We start from the raw sequence: 17,437 nt of genomic DNA on the forward strand, positions 1-17,437 counted from the left end.
AAATAACTAAAAATAATCGGCTGTTGAAATGATTATTTAAGCCTCGAAGAAATGCATCTTGATGACTGTGCGTTGACTGTGTGGTGGCTGCGCTCTCGCCGGTCCTGCCTCCAGTTCGGTTCCACTTATCCGCTGCTGCTTTAAGACTGCAGAGCGCCCCAGCGGCCAGAGGCAGGGGAGGGGGTCCCCGCTCGCCTCCTCTCCGCTCGCTCCTCGCCCGCCCGCCCGCCTCCCAGGCAGGGAAGGTTAGCGAGGGATCAATGTGATTCGGGCCGCAGGAGAGGAAAGATGAGCCTGCCCGCCCGCCTGCTGCCTGGATGTGGAGGCTGAGGGCTGGCGCACGGGAGGCCGCTTGCTGCGCATTCGGGGCGCCGGGTGCCCGGGATGAGCTCACGCCCGCGTCTGCGGCTCTGTCCACCTGCCGACCTGCCGGCGGCCGCCTGAGCTGACGGCGCACCTGGGCTGCAGCCCCGCCGGCCCGCTCTGGCCGCAGCGTTGGGCGCGGCGCCCGGGAGCAGGTGTGCAGGAGCGCAGCGCGCGGCGAGCGCAGCCCTCGCCCCGGAGCCCGGCCGCGCCGCGTGCCCGGGCGGCTCGGCAGCGGCGGCGGCGGGCGGGCAGCGGCCCTTGGGCAGGTGGCGAGCGAGCGGAGCCGGGCGGAGCGCGGGGGGCGAGGCCGGCGCGGCGCTCGCGGGAGGCCGGGGAGCAGCAGGGGCATGTGGATACTGGCTCTCTCCTTGTTCCAGAGCTTCGCGAATGGTGAGCCTTTCGATTTGTGATGAATTTCATTTGTACTGACCGGAGTGTAGGGGGATTGGATGCATGGGTGAAGTCTTTCCCTTTCCCTCCTGTCTCTGTGTTGATATTTTCATGCTTTTATTTTTTAAAAATATTAATCATCTTTATTTGGGGAGGAGAAGAGGCAGTGAAGAGAGGCAGGGGGAAAATTGCTCTGTAATCATTTAAAGGCGCTTACCTAGCAAAGTGACAGCTCTGAGCTAACTCCAGTACTACCTCATTCAGAATAAACCAGGTTTGGTGAGAGGAGGAGAGAAGGGAAAGATCGCCACTTTGACACATCACAGCCTGAAAGGGTCATGACATTCCAAGTGCAGGCAGGTGGAGGGGTCAGTTGAGAGCGTTTGCCTTCAGATTCAAAGCTTTTTGAGCTTTTAAAACATGTGCTTAAATTCTGCTACAATTCATCTCCAGCAGCAAGAACGCCTTTAGGAAAGATCTATCCTTCCACCTCCCCCCTCCCAGACCCCCCACCCTCTTGGTACTACAGAGTCCTCAGTCATCTATGTAAAAATATGCACCGATAAGCATTACATCATCTGAAATGTTGACAAATTCTTTAAAACACCTGTATGGTTGTAAAAATGAATGTTGTAAATAGCATTCCTTTCCTCATGCCCGTCTAATATTATATCTTGAAATGCTTTCTTCCTGGATATTTGAAAAGCTATTGCTCTTGACTGAGTCAGATCCAATTAGTAAGTGTGACTGCACCTTCGGTTGCCTGTCACCGCGTAAATATGAACTTGCGTGTATGAATGGCTTCCTCTCATTTGGGAATGAGAGGAAATTGTCATCATTTGGCATTGCCTGGGAGTAGCTACAGCTTAAATTCCCATTTCAAATTTCGGAACACAAATCTGCATAAAATGTATGACTTGCTGACAGTTAAAATTAAACCATTAAGCAGAATCCACTACCCAGAAGGGAGGGGGGATGGGGAGGAGAGAGAGAGAAAGGAAGGAAATCTCGCCCTTGTGAGAAAATACCAGAAGCCAAGGGGAGGTTGTAAGATTTTCCTGGAAGAGGCACAGGGCAGCTCTAAGTGTCAGCTGCATAGGGGTGCGTTTTCTTTGCCTATCAAGGTAGTACTTAAAGAATTGACACACTGATGGGCCAGAGGAAATGTATAAACTTTGTAAAATTAAAAAAAAAGATGACTAAGAAAAGATAGCACTGCAAGAAGGAAGTCCTGAAATTAACATTAAAATGATACTTTGCTCTCTAATATAACCTAAAGCAAAGTGTTCAAAACTTTTCATTTTGAGATTTCCTAGCAGGAAAGAATTGCAACAAGTTCTGACATGACACCCATCTTTCCCAGAGGGCACTATACCTCTTCTGCAGCCTCGTGGGAATTTACCTTGGGGGATAGATCTGCTTTAGCTAATGTGCAATGATGCATCAGGAAAGTCAGCCCTTTATACTGCTCTGCTAATGTGAACTCAGAGAAAATGTGAAAATGCTCACATACATGCCACAAAGCCTTGACGGCCTGTTTTACCTGTCAGGACGTACATCTCCGGACTCCTCAGAAGGGCCTGGATTATAGGATGAAGCATAATTTCCACCCTATTGGCAAGTATGTATTTCAGGGAGACGAAAGAGGTTGTGCTTCAGATTGTCAGTCAATTGGTATCTATTTTACAGTTTCCCAGTTACATATGACAGAAATAGTATGGAAGAATTTCTGGTACAGTCTCTGAAAGGGAGGTACTAAAATGTGTGACTTTTTTTGCAATCAGTTTTACTAAAATAATCATGATAGAATCATGTATAGTGAGAAAATCATACAAAACTTCAAATAATCTAGTCTATGGACAGTATGTGCAATGACTAGGTATGTGCATATATACTGAGTCCTATGAGCACTGTCTTCTTACACCTTTTTCATGACCCTTAAAATTGATTGATAATCACCATTATTGATACTGTAATGGATACAGGTAGATTTCACAGTATGAGATAGATACTGTACATGCCAATTAATATTTTACATTGCTCTATTGCATGCTCTAATACTGTCTACCAGAAGGCTATGGTACTCTCTTATATAAAATGGCCTTCTCTTTATATGTTCAAGCATTTAAAAAAAAAAAAAAAGGCCTGACTGTAGAGCTTTGGACTCTTTCATTTTGAGGGGGAACTAGCTTTAAAGAGTTTTTCAAGGAATGATGTTCAATGCATAGTTTGGAAAGGATCATAAAATGTATAGTCATGTCAAAATCAAATAAGAGTCCAGTTTGGAATGATGCCTGTTCATAGGATGGTATTTCAAAAATGTGAAATTAAATGGTTCTTACCTATTTGAGCGAGACTTGGAAAAAAAATGGAGGCATTTTCCCCCCAATAACTGTCATATTTTGGTCTTCCTTAATTTTGAAAAATTCCTGAATGTGTGTGATAAAAGATCTATGAATTCTAATACCTAAACTGATTACTGCTAGGCCTCAAACATCAAAATGTCTGGTATGATAAAACAATCTATTTGTAAAAGATTGTTCAGTTTGATATTTTGGGGTACTAATCAAATAAGGCCACAGTGTATCTGCATTTTTCCTACTGATGTAATGGGATGCACCTTTATTTCTTAATGAAAGTATGATTGCTAGATAGGCTGCAGACAGTATGTTGGGTAAAAAAAGCAGAAGTCAGAGAGCAGTCCCTTCATGGGTTAAATCCTTGATTGAATTACCTCACCTGATCAGGGACAGTCATCATGTTTTAAAGCAGTCAACTTGTCCTGCGATGTTCTGAAAATGCTCTCAGGAGAGCTTCAGTTGCAGTGCACTGGAATGGGTCTGCACATATGTGCATACACATACTGCAACATTTCCATGGGATGGGATCACAGTGTGTTGTGTGTTATCACAGTTTCTCTTGATTTTAACCCCCATGAGCACATTCTCATTTACGATTCTTGTGAAGAGCATAGGTGGGCCTCCAGACACGCAGAACAATGACTAATCAGCAGACTTGGTCTATAGAATACATCTGTGCTCTTTCCTGCATCTCTGTTATTATGTACACATGTGTCCCTGACATCTTTCCCTGAGCCGTGCAGTTCTGGGCTTTGCCGCTGTGCCGTTTTCAGGGAGCCCGTGGAGCTTAGAGAAGCTGGGTGTGAGGAGAGAGAAGGGTGCTCGTCATAGGGAAATTGGGCTGTGTGGCACCTTTCCGTGTCACCTGTCATCACAGGAAATTACATACTGCAAACTTGTATTTGATTTAAATTTAGGAGCAGATGTTTGTGACTGCAAATGCACCTTGTGGACTTTAAGGTGATTTTTATTTAATTGGTGTGAATATGTGGAAGTAGAAAAAGGTTATTAGGTGAATAGATTCAGGGCTTCCTCCTCTTTCTCCTTCTCCTATTTTTATTAAGTAGATTAAAATTCTATCCCTGAGTGACAGGGTTCATCTAAAATTTCTAGGTCTCTTAAGCTGCGTGCCCCTGCAAGATGCCCTCTGTAGGAAAACAAAATGCCATGCAGACCTTTAATAAATGCCAGCTGATTCTTCTCGACTTATTACTCTCTCCTGGATGCCACTTTAGTGTGACCACAGTTTGTTGCTGCCTCAGGGAACCAGGGACTCACGGCAGATCTGGTACAATACAGCATGCTGATAGGGGAAATAATTTTGACCAAGGGAAAAAAGCCAATCTAAATCCCTAATTCCTGGACTTCCACGTAGCTGTCAGAGTATTTTATCACTGATGTGTCTGGGATGAGGTGTAGTGAGTATTTCGTTAAGAGACCTAATGCAGTAGGCATTGAAACCCATGTGAAGGAGAGAGAGGGGGTGGGGAGAGAGAGAAGAAAATAGAGAAGGTCATTTTATAAAGAGAGACCTAAGAACACTGCAGGAGACTAGAAATTTGTATCTGAAAAAATAAAATGACAGATTTTTCAGTGGATGTATTTACAAAATCTGCGGCATCCCAATGTCACAAAATTAGCTGAATTCTACGGCTGAGATTATGAATGTGCCTCATAAATAATTAATAGCAGTGAAAATAATACAGTTAGCATTAGGTTAGGCAGAGCACTCAGCAGCCTTTCAGAGGCGGGCACGTGGGTTTTCTGGGTTTCCAAGTGTGTTTGGCGGAGCAGGCAGGGAGGCCCCTGGCCTTCCCAGGAGGACGCCGTGTCTGGGCATTTTCTGGGCGCCGCGCTGCCGCGCATTCTGGCTCTCGGTGACCGGCTCCATCGGAGGCCTGAGAGATAGTGAGGTGGTGCTACCTGCATGTCAATTGTGTCCCTGCTACAGGACACTAGTGGGCGGCAAACCTCACAAGACTGGTGCAGCCAGCCTTCAGCAGAGCAGACGAAAGCGCCGCCTCCGAGGAGCAGTGAGCGCACTGCGCCTTCCTCTCGCGGCTCCTCAAGTTCGCCGGGCCCAGACTCCCAGCTCCCGGAGTTCAGTCCAGTGGGAGCAACGAATGCAAAGGCTATGGCAGGCGAGGCAGGGTCCGCCGTCTTTGTTTCCAACTTTACAAAGCAGGCCCGTGTTCACCGCAACACACTGAAATCTAGAAGGTGCAGAAAAAGGAACAGACAGTGTCCAGGGCTGGTGGGCCGCGGAGGGCGCATCGGCCTCCCAGCTTCCAGCTGGCAGGGGAGCCCGGCCTGGGCGTGCGCCTCCTCCCGGCCGAGGTGGCGGCTCCGGAGCAGCCCCGCTCCTGATTGGCTGACCTTCCAATGTCATTCCAGGAGGCGCAGCTCCTTCTCCTGCAGCTGGGGACGCGGGTGAAGCTGACGCTCCCGCCCCTCTGCAGTTCGTCCAGCTCCGCGGCCGCCTGCGGGTGTCCAGGACCCCGGCCATGCTCCCCCAGGCAAAATGGACAGCCCCTATTCGCCTGGACCAGGTGTTAACTCTTCACATTCCAGAGAGCCGAGCACGGAAATTCTCATCTTCCATTCTCCTCTTCTCTCTCTTGTCCCTCCCCCTGTATTTAGGTTCTTTTTAATGTTTTGAAAATATGAAAACATTCGAAGTTGCATGTCCCTTACTGAATGTATGGATTAAGATTAAGACGGGGGGAATGGAAGATTCCAGCAGCCCGACTTGTACCCGCTGTGCATGTCTGAATTCCCAGTGTGCAGTGCAGGGGGTTCCTTGTGCCGGTGGCACCATGTACACCGAGGCGGCAGGCAGGAGGGCAGCACCCCAAGGAAGGTGTAGATGGCCGATTTTGGGTACAGAGGTTAGCTAGCTTCTGAGCAGGATGTTTGTTAGGACGGAATTCAAAGACCTGTTCCCTCCAAATTAGATTCCTGCATTATAACTCTTTCATAAAACCCTGCTCATTTCCTTGATAGTGTCTAGGGCAATGTGTAACCCTGCTTATTTATTTGGTGCTTGTTTGGCTAGTGACTGTCTCCCTCACTCGATGGCAATGTCCAGAGATGAGGCTTCTGCAGTTCCAGAGCGTGTCAGCACAGAGCAAAGTGCATGCAGAGTAGGTGGGGATAGATGTTCTCTGACTGCGAGGAAGAAGAGACAGATAATGTGCAGAGCCTCTCTCCCCTCCCTGGCCCCCTCCTCTCTCCCATCTGCCTCTCTCCCGCCTCTGTCTTATCCTTCCTTGCCGAGTTTGCTGCTTCTCTGCCTAGATCTCTAATTCTACTGTGGAAACCATTGTGAGAAACACACAGAAGCAACAGTGTGGGTTCCTTGGCTCCTGCCACTTTGCTGGACACACTAACTTGATGGCTGCAGAAATGTGTATTTTCTAGCAATGCTTCTGGGGCTTTTTCTTCTCTTTTCCAAAATGGATTCACATTTGAAATATGTGATAAAACTTCATCACAGTTACATAACAACGATACAATTACTTTAGGTGCTCTTTGTGCCTTGGATTGGGTTAAATGGCACAGAAAATAAGTTAATAAATGTGTTGGATACACTGTTCTCAAGTGTACGCTGTTAAGTGGCAGGATTCAAAAATCCTGTATGAGGTTTAATGCCCTGTCGCATTCTGAAAGCCAGTCCGAAACATCAAACCAACACGTAAGTTTCCCTAGGGGTTCCTGGGAATTCATTTTTTCATCAAAGAGCCACCCAAGACATCAAAACAGAGCTCAGTTTCTTAGGTCTTCATTGTCTTTAAAAAAAAAAAAATCACACTACTATTTTCTTAAGCATTCTATTGATTTATGGGTGTCTGTCTCATTGTTATCTTTTCCCCCCTATTTTCCAGCAAAACTAAACGTAAAAGTTGTTTCCTTCGTCAGAGTTACATGAAAGGAATATGTTTTACTTGTTAAAATTATTATTTGTATTCAAATATAAGAATAAAATCAGGTGTCTTGGAGCCTACAATATTTATCATTGTTTGATTTTTGGAGATCTGTCTTTTTTATGCTATATTGGTCAAAATTTATGTCTTAAAAAGTCATTCAATTGGATTAATTTTTGGTCTTTAAGCCCCCCTGGGTTATGTAAATACATATCTTGGTGCAACAGAGAGGGATGAATGGGGTTGACAAGATAGATGATGAGATAAGACGGAGAGAGGCTACTACACAGAGAGACAGAATGACAGGGATTAATGAATCTTGCCTGCATCCCTATTTAAGTTATTTTTACGCAGAAGACAGTGAGTAAGATTTAAGAGTGAGCAAGCAGTCCTATTTATAGAAAGCCGTTTTTAAATGCAGCGGCTGGGAAAGTGAAAGAAAGGAAAATGTAAGCTCACTTCCATACTAAATGCCTGGCTTCCCCTACCTTCTCCCAGCATCATAGAGATTTTTTTGGAGAAGAAAAAGCATACCAAGCCTTTCTGAAATACAGAGAAACTACATCAGACTCTGCAGAATATTCTTGAAATGCTCTCAGGGTTTAAGGCCATGTCAAGACTTGGAAAGTGGGGGTGGGGAGCCAATCCATGTATTACTTGGAAACTGGGCTTGGGTAGGTCTGAGCAGAGGACTGAAGGTGAAGGGAGCATGCTGAACGTGCAGCACTGCTACGAATATTTATTCGACAGTAAGCGCTGCCTTCCTTGAAGATGCTCAACAGCAGAAAGTAGGAGGGTAGAATCCGTTTAGAGCAGAGCAATTCCCAAGAGCAGGGTTCAAATTTAGGATCTTGTGATTATCACAGGTCCCCCCATATTAATCACTTATTAAATTCTAGAGATTTGAAATTTGGTGTGTGCTCTCATAATTAATTAGTCCAGATGGGTAGGAAATGTCATCACAGGCTGCTCGATTGATATAAATGTTCCCGGACAATGAAAAAAGAACACACTTGCTCTTAGGATTTAAATAGTCTTCCTTCTTAGGACTGCATTTGTTCCATGTAATGTCTTGGTTTTACTGGTCCCAGGTGCACCTTATTTTCTGTTAAGGGTAGGATCCTTGAATTTGTATCGACCTACTGCTGGTTTACAGGTTCGAAGTCTGAAAAAAAGGCAGACCTACCCCAGAGTATGACACTGTGAAAAAATTGTTTTTAATCTTATGAAGAATCATCTATACAGTGGTAGCCAATCTCCCCAGACTGTGGAACGGGCAGGTTTGATGAGGAGATTTGAACAATTTCATTGCAGATTTTCATGCACATGAACCGTGCCTCTTTTAATATTAACATGATGAACCAGGAAGCAATTTTAAGCTTGACTTTACACAAAACTTAAGCCATTCTTCTTGCCGTCCTCTGTGCATAAATACAGTGAAGTGAGTTTATAGTTCTTTCTAGATACTTGAATACTTGAATACTAGATACTTGAATCTCAAATTATTAGATGCTTCTGCAAAACAACAGCGGTGATAACACTCCCATTGGTGACCTCAGGGTCCCCAGGTCCCTTTCTGCATCCTCATGGGACCAGTTGATGACCATGTTAAAGCTGGGGTTAGAACCAATGTGAATGGGTGGCTTCCCATCCATAGGAGACTGACTAAGGTGGCCTGTGTCACACCCTGAAAAGCCACGTCATTGGAAATGGCTGAGGGCAGTGGAGGCTCTTACCATTGATTCTTTTCCTAATATTGAGTAAAACATTGATTTTTCTCATGAGACCTGTTTTTTCACTCATTGCATGGACTTCAGGGAAATGGGAAAAATTTTACAATTCACAAGAGAAAGGCAAAGTATGAAGATAATTAGAATCACTGCAATTTGATGTGTTTTTTAATTTTACTCTTTTTTTTTTCTTTACGTAAAGACCTGACCTCTATTGTGGAAGCTTTCGAGTAAACATATTTTCTCATTAGAGAAACTCGAGATCCATTTCTTCTCTCCACAGTAGCCCCACTGTGGCATGATTTGATCTTGAGTTCCCATAAGACAGCAAAACCCCCAAGTCCCAGTCTGCTTAATTACAGTGTTTATTTCTTAATATCATCTGCAGAGCATTTTTAATAACTGATTTGTAGCTGCCAGGGTAGAAATAACAATGCTTTGTAAATATTATGTGTGAGACTTCAGGGATGAACTGAAGACCCCAACAACAGCAACAGCAACCACAACTGACTTTACCAGAGAAACAGGCACCTAGACCCCACAGAGAGGGCTCAGCAGTGATTTTCACCACCCCTTCTAGACCTCGTCACGGCCAGTTCCTGCAGAGGGTAGCCATTTGTCTAGTTCATTAGCCAGGGAAAAGGAAATGTGTGAAAAATGGGTAATGTTGTCTAAGGAAAAGAATGGTTCTTTCAGAAATTATTCAGGCTGGTAAAACCCAAATTAGCAGCGTTTGTCTGGTACCTTGACATGACAGCAGAAATTCAGTAGGATGCTTAATTAGCAGACGTGTGTGCATGTGTATTCACCAGAATCAGTAGCTCTTAAATCTTTGCTGGCTACTGTTTTACAATAGGCTTGATGGATACTTATGTATAGAAAAAAATTGACCTAGGGGTGATCTTCGTATTTGTTTTGAGTAATTACTTTGATTGGTGGTCAGTTCATCTGTGTCTTATGGGATCTCACTTCACCAGCCACAACCACCTCTGATCTGTAGTCACAAGACCCCTCATTCTCCCCCTACCCCATTGCCCCATTGCTGGAGATGGGAGGGTGAGAACAGGTGCAGAATTCTGTGGTATTAGATGCTTGGAGGCCATGGAAATAAAGTTTTATGGGAAGACCAAGTGTACAGAGGAAGGGCTGCCCCATGTCGGGTTAATGGGAGTGTGAGGGGGAAGGAGGATGTGGGTTGCCTGGAGGCCACAGGCTGGTGATGCCCTTGAACCGTGTCCCATTTAACAGGCCTCTGTCTGGATCTTTCAGGCAACGATCAGGGCCACTGGTTCTCAAAGCCCAGGTGGGCTTGGTCAAGGAGGAAGAAAGTTGGGCATTTCTTAGATGGCTTTTCCCCTCAGGAGCCTGGGATTCCAATGCCGGCACAATTCTGGGAACGGGCTGTAGTTTGAAAAGCTCCCCAGGTCTCATTCTGATAAGTACCTTTGCCATCTTTTTCTTTGCCGCATGGGATCCCCAACTTGACAGCATTATAAGGTTCCCGTGATCTTTTATATCATTTGTTATATAGTTTCCCGGCTGTTTCCCAGAGAGTCTGGTTCTGCAGCTCTGGAATAGGCATGGCCTAGGAATCTGCATTATTATTCTGATCCAGGTGGCATACTCCACCTTTGGAAAAACACACACTTGGAAAGAGACTGCCCAGCCCCTGACTGAGGTAGCTGGTCAGACAGTAGCTGGGACGTTGCTCCAGTAAAGTTTCAGGTAGACCGAATGCACCATCGGGGAGCTCTGCATTGAGCAGTGATTTACTGGGGAGGGTGCATGTATGCAGTGTTAGAGCTGCACTGACTGCCATAAGGGTTTGGGCAGATTTGGGGAGAGTTAGTGGTTGGAGCTGGTAACAGGAAAGACCCTGAGTAGAGGGAGGTGTGATCCCAACCAGGGATTTCTAATTTGGATGCTGGTAGCTTAAGAATCTTTTGTATGTGTATCTAATATCTGTGCATATTTGTATCTGAATGTGTGTGTGTGTGTGTGTGTGTATGTGTGTTGCGTACATTTTTTTTTTTGTTTTAGCATATTTGATATCCAGGCTTATTGCTAGCACGTGCTTTGCTGATGGACTTGGTTCTACTGTGTTTTTTGGAATTGACCCTTTCTTTGCTAGCAGCTGGAGTCCTAGCAGAAAAGCCTTTTGAACCTAAATGTAGCCGCATTGCTCCCAGCAAGAGATCAATAGTGGGAAACCGTTTGGGTTATCGTATTGAAAGAGCATAAGAGAACGCTAGGGCTGAAATGACAGGACGGGAATGTGAGTCTGTTTGCATCTTGAGATTTTGCCTGGATGCCAACCTGGGAATGTTACATGCCTTCTTTCCAGTATCAGTGCACAAGCTCCTTCCAAAGCCAGGTATAAGGATCTTGGTGCTTTGCTCTTTTGGGTTTTCTTGGCCTCTGCTCCCTTCTTTTAGGTAAATGACCCTGAGTGGACTGTATTTATCAAAGTACTGTCGTTACACTAGGTTGTTATAAAAAAGAGAAAATGGCATATAAGGACATACACGCATTTTAGACCTTGTCGCATGTATGATAAAATTGAGGACAGTTATCAGTGGCAGGATAATCTTTTCCAAACACCTTGTCCTTGATTTTTTGAACTAAAATAGACACAAATGTGTGCTGGAGAGAGGCCTAAATTCAGAACCTTAAAAATAACTTTTTGTGTCCTGAGATCTTATTTTAGATAATATTAAAATAACTTTCCCTTATAGGCATCTGAAACAAGTCGAATGTTATAATCCTTTGGTGGTTTTATTGTGATTCACTATAGAAATTATCTTTCAGAGCAGCTGTTTTGATTTTTAGCTTTAGACGAAAAGACATTGTGGGCTGAAGAAATGTAACTTCTGCTTACTCATAAGTAGCCGAATTTGGGTAGGCGCTCTTTCTGTGCAGCCCTGGGCTCCTGCACCAGTGTTCCTGTAAAAAGTGGGGAGGGTGTTGTGTTTGGAAGTCACAAGCTCCGCCAAGGGAGTTTGTAGAAGAAGATATCCTTTAAAAATAGCTCACGGTTCCTCTCTGATTTGGAGTTTTCATAACCTCCACTGCTTGGACAGACTGCTAGCTCTTAAATTTTGTAGCCGATTAGGTTAACCTTTTTTCATCTCTCCTCCATGGAAAGGTCATAAATATTTCCATCATCAAGTTTAATAACCTGCAAGAGACCAGCAAATAATTGTAAATGGTTAAATACTTAGAAAAAATAAAAATGAGAGATTGTGTGACTCAGATTTATTACTAGAACAAATCACCTTAACTCATAGAAAATATTTATTGCATTAATAAGTGTTGAGTGTTTTTTCCCTTAGGTTTTTAACATCTGTTCTTATGAATGAACATTACTAGGTACAGTTCACCTAATGGCCGAAGCAGTTTAAGGCAGAGCAACGAATTTATTGCAGTGAGATGAATTTGCAAGAAACAGAAAGGCCTTTTGTATTTAGCCTCTCCTCATCATTTTCACCTTTCTCTCTCCCTCCTTGGAGCAACTGTCAGACTTACATGCATACAGTGAGAGTGTAGGCAGGAAGTGATATTTCCCTGGAGTCTGGGGGCCTTTGCTGCCTCTACGGATTTCCAGAGTCACAGGTGGTTTGCCCTCACCTGGGCTGGTGGAGGGACTGCTGTGGTCCCTCAGCTGCTCAGGATGCACTGAAGTCTGGAAGCAAGGGTTGGTGTTTCTTCAGCCTGTGGGTGTCCCCCTCAGGGGTTGCCGCTGGAAGTCTGCTGTGTCTCTCTAGAGATCTCTGAATGGGGAGGGGCTGGTATTTATAATTATTTTTTCTGAAGTGCAGAACCATATGTGTTATGAGTTATTATAAAGCTCTAAATAGAGACATCAGATACAAAGTAGACTCCATGGAGCTCTGTGGAATTATTATTTTAGGCTCATTATTTTTTGGCAGGTGGGAGTAAGTCTCCTTTCCTCCTTTTGCGATTTGATCATTCTTAATACTTCTGACAATGTGTTCTTCAGTTATATCAGGGTTCTAACCAGGGCAGTATCACCCCTGGCGGGTATTGGGCAACATCTGGAAACATTTTGAGTTGTCACAATTCTGGGGAGAAGGGGATGCCACTGGCATCTAGTGGGTAGAGGCCAGGGATGCTGTTCAACATCCTCCAGTGCGTGGGACAAGGAATTGTCTGGTCCAAAATGGCAGCAGTGCGGAGGTTGAGAAACACAAGTTAAATAGTTTAGAGCCTCGTTGCTACAATATATCGGTTTTGTGCTTTTCTGTGGATTCTAGTGTGGTGCTGAAGGGAAAGCAAGAGGAGGAAGTTCTGAATCTCAGTTATAATCCCTTTGGCTGCAAAAACCATAGCTGGTAGTGCTTGTCATTGATTTTCTTTTCTTTCTTTTTTTTCCCTGAACAAAAAGAAAAAACCCCAAATCTATGAGTACCCCTTTTCACCAGTCCCTAAGAACATGAGTGCCAAAGTGTTCCTGGGTTCTTCCAGCCATTTTCCCAAGTGATTATGCTAATTAGTGTTTGATCAGATGATTAAATTATAATTCGATTAATCCTCTGTGCTAACTGCTCGGAATGCATTTTCTCTCGCCTGGTTACTTTCTGCCCGAAGCACCCTATTCTGCAGGCGGACGGAGGCCTGGTCTTCCTGAACATGTGGATCTCTGTTTTCAAAGCGGTGCAAATCCTCTTTGTTGCCTGGGAAAGGGAGGGGGAATATTTTGTCACCTGTTCTCCCAGGCGAAGGCTGGACTGAAGAGGTCTCTGGAAACTGGAAACCCGGGTTAGAAGCACCCATTATTTGAAGCTATAGGATGCAGAGAAACATGGAAGAGGAAGCCCTGTGGCTGCAAAGGCCACCAGGCTGTTTTCCCTGGGAGAGGACTTCCTGTGTGCATCTGTCTCTATTGTCCATTTGTCCTGTGAACATAAGCTGCTTGTGTCTGTGATGGTGGTGGAATGGTGTTCTCTATGTTTATTTCAAGTGTGTATTTCCTTCAAAACAGGGTTCTACCATTTTATTTTTGTTTTGTGTTTTACCAACATAGCTTAGGGTGATGGTGCTCACTTAGTGAGTCTACTTTTCCAAGCCCACTGCTTTACTTTGGGTGACTCTGAGGTTTGTTGAGTTAAATGCTTAGGCAGTGCTTTCTGATACAAGAAAATTTTGAATGGGTGGGAAGGAACGTGAGTGAAAAATATTGATGGCAGTGTGTTATTAATGGATTTCTACTCTATGACAAGAGGTTACCACGGCTCATGATGTAGTTAAGTGGGCTTAGTAATGATTGGATTTTTCTGTATATGCTGTCACTTGTTTGCCCCTTACATTATTAGCCTAGTGGGATTGTCTGGTTACCAGAAATGCGAGTGTTTAGATTATGTATAGTTGTTTTTCCCTATCAGAATGTGCATGTGTTTTGATCTTGCTGGAACTTTTGGCATTTTTCATTTAAGAATGGGCCACAAGATGATACCATGTATTATTGGTTCTGTGTGCCTCTTCCTGAGAACTTCTGGGCCATCAAAAAAATTAATGACAATATAGGGAGTAAATATCTTCTTAAATCTGCAAATCCCCCACTCCAAAAATTGTGCTATGTCATCAGAGAGATTAAAATCTCTTGGTTTTCCTTGAAGAAATTACTTCTGCTTGTAACTCTTCCCATAAAAAAAAGGATGAGAGTAAGAGAAAACTCATATTTATTGAGCAGCTGAAGTGTGCAGGCACCGGGCTTATGATACTATATGCACCAGTTATTATTATAAATAATAATAGTGATGATACCATCAGAAATAATAGCTAACATTATTTGTTGCTGGATGTGCGGATTGTAAGTGTATTTCCTATAATGCTCGAAGTTGTATAGGAATGTAGGCATTGTTATTATCACTGTTGTAAATAAAGTGGCATTAAGTGAGTGCTGTGGGTACCCCAGCAACTAAAAGGTAGAACAAGGCCTAAGCCCACATCTGTTTACAAACCCAAACCACTGTATGGCCTACATTTACCCTCCAACAGCTGAATGAATAAGTACTTTTAATCTCAGTTTTACAGAATTTGAGACTGGGGTTTGGAGATGCTGGACATGGACCTGAGGTCAGATGGGACCTGTGATTCAAGGGCAGCATTTTGAGCCCCTGTTATCTCAAGTCACAGATTTGTTCAATCCACATCATGAGTATCCCCAAGTCTTCTAAACAAAGCCACATTTATACACATCTTCTTTAAACTTTGAAAATGATGAGATTAAATTTGCTTTAAAGTTGAGCCATAAAGAGTTGTTTTGAGAAAGTGAAATATCACCTTTTAAGAATCAGTGTATAAATTGGGAAAATTCATTTACTTTTCCTTGTCAACCCTTATTCACCTATTTGAGGTTAAGTAGAGACAGTTTAATTAACTTTTATCCATTTCAATGGTGGAACTATTTCATGGTATTATATTCTATTGTTGGTGTTCTTCAAAATGAAATTGGAGAAGGGATGACATTTATATTATATCTATATTGCACCATGGGGTCTTCCCCACCTCCCAAGTTTAAATTGTGTATCTGTCTTTACATTTCATCTGTCCTCAACTGAACACAATTTTTTCAATGCCAAAATATTAGAATAAATTTTTTTGAAATAGGTAATTGGAGACTGAAATTGGATGTGACTTTATGTCTTATGTAAAAAGACACAAACCAGTTTTGTGCATATACATCTGAATCTTATAATTGCAACCGAATTATTTCACTGAAGTATCCATGGGACATGTATCTTGAAGAGTTTAGAAAATTCCTGCTTGGACAGTCTTACTTAATGAGCTTGAATTAAAGCTCTTATAATAATTAAGAATAGTATATGTGTGTACATGCGTGTGTGCACCCATGTACCGTGCAGTGATGACATTCTTACTGTTCTCAGACATTTGGGTAACCTGAGGACCAGTTACGCATACATGACATATTTACCTTCTGTGGAGTGTAGGAAACTTCATTGTCCAGATGTGATGAAAATAGCCCAGTTCTGTCAGTGCTCAGACCTTATATGGCCCAAGCTTCCCTTAGCTGGTGGCCGCAAGGTGGAGGAGCTCTGTTTATTGTCTGGGTGGCCTCCTTGCACTACATACCCTGCCTGGGGTTCATTAGTATGAGGTTCTAGTGGAGTCATGGCCTGGACCTCTAGTTAGATCCCTGTCTTGGAGTTTTCCTCCAATCTTATCTAATTAGCCATATCCTAAACCTTGGATTGTGGTCCCAAAGAGGGCCTGACTGAAGAGAAATGAAAAGATATTTGACATCCTCTCTACTGGCTAAGTAACCTGAAGTTTATGGGCTGTGATGATGCTTGCCGAGTCACTTTTTTATGCAGTGCTGAATGAACCTATCTGTAATAATCGCTGATAGTCACTGAGCTCTTACTATGTGCCAGGACCTGGGCTGAGTGCTTTATTGTACTGTCTCATTTAATCTTCAAACGAGTTTTTGAGATACTTATTCATATTATCCTCATTGTACACTTGGCAGAAATCAGAGCTCACAGAGATAAAGTAAATTCCCTAAAGTCATATATCCAGCTAGTGGTGAAGGCAGGGTTTGAAAGTGGGTAGTCTAATTCCAGAATGCCTGCACTTGGCGACCATGCTGTACTCCTCAGTTGACTAGCTCCTGGAATCTGGGCTGGCTCCTGAGCACACACACTGTTTTAAGTGGCAGTAATTGTCTGGAGAGCCAGAAATATGAGTTATACTAGAGAGTGGGGATGGGCCAGGTAGCAAACAATGCTTTCTTAAGTTTTATTGAAGGAAGATGTTGGAAAAACTGAGGCAATGCAAGCAGTTTTGGAAGTTTCATGGTTTGTTTGTTTTAATTTCTAAAATCTTAGCTCATTCCTGAGGTAAGATGCTCTGTCACTAAAGTGTCACCAAGCACGTGCTGCCCACCCTGTGTTGCTAAGGACAGATTACCTCCACTTCCCATGGTGCAGCGTGTGTCCCGTGTCATGTATCCATTTCTGGGGTGTATGAATTAAAAATTAAACTCTCCCAAGTTTCAGTAGGCAACGCAAGGTGACGACAACCCTTAGGGATCTCAGAACCTTGTCTGTTGCCTCACCTGACAGCTGGCGTTGCTGGATGCCTTCTTTCCAACATGCTCTCCCTCTGACCCATTTCACACAGGTGCTCATGTCTACCCTACATTCTCCTTGTGTCAGAGACTAGACTTTAGGATCGACCTGATAAAACCCAAGCCACAGGAGAGCAGCAGAGCCTGACTGGAGAAACTCTACACACTGCCCTTCTGACTGGTCTCATTTTAAGTTGTGACCACAGACCTCAAGTGAGCCCTTAGCTCTGCCCTCAGCCCCCCTTGACTGCCCTGTTGCTTCCTGCTCCTGTGAGAAAACTATTTCGCATCTTCTCGTTCCTCCTTATCTGAAAACCTCAAACTCCCCTTCCCTTTCCAGACTCTCAGTTGACCTTGTTTCTCTTACCAAGAAATCAGCAGACCCAAGTGATATCTCTTCCCCTCCCCCACACTGAGTTATCCGTTTGCATGTGTGTATACCTGTTTTGATTGCTCCCTTTTACCCCAGGGGTGAGGGAGGGATTCAGTTGTGGGGATGACTGATCACCGACTCCTGGCCTGGGCAGGTGGTGAGGTCAATGGCAGTATTTTTGTCAT

The 17,437-nt window shown here is 43.9% G+C and overlaps 1 protein-coding gene across 1 annotated transcript in view; it reads left to right on the plus strand.

Moving 5' to 3' along the window:
• Positions 1–635: 635 nt before the first annotated feature.
• The window catches only part of DSCAM (DS cell adhesion molecule), a 664,279-nt gene continuing 647,477 nt past the window's right edge, over positions 636–17,437 (plus strand). Inside the window, exon 1 of the mRNA XM_032462442.1 lies at positions 636–756. Within this exon, the coding sequence (XP_032318333.1) occupies positions 714–756 (43 nt within the window). The 5' untranslated portion in view covers positions 636–713. The remainder of the gene's footprint in view (positions 757–17,437) is intronic.

The sequence above is a fragment of the Camelus ferus genome, chromosome 1 (genome assembly GCF_009834535.1).
Source record: "Camelus ferus isolate YT-003-E chromosome 1, BCGSAC_Cfer_1.0, whole genome shotgun sequence".
Classification (NCBI taxonomy): domain Eukaryota; kingdom Metazoa; phylum Chordata; class Mammalia; order Artiodactyla; family Camelidae; genus Camelus; species Camelus ferus.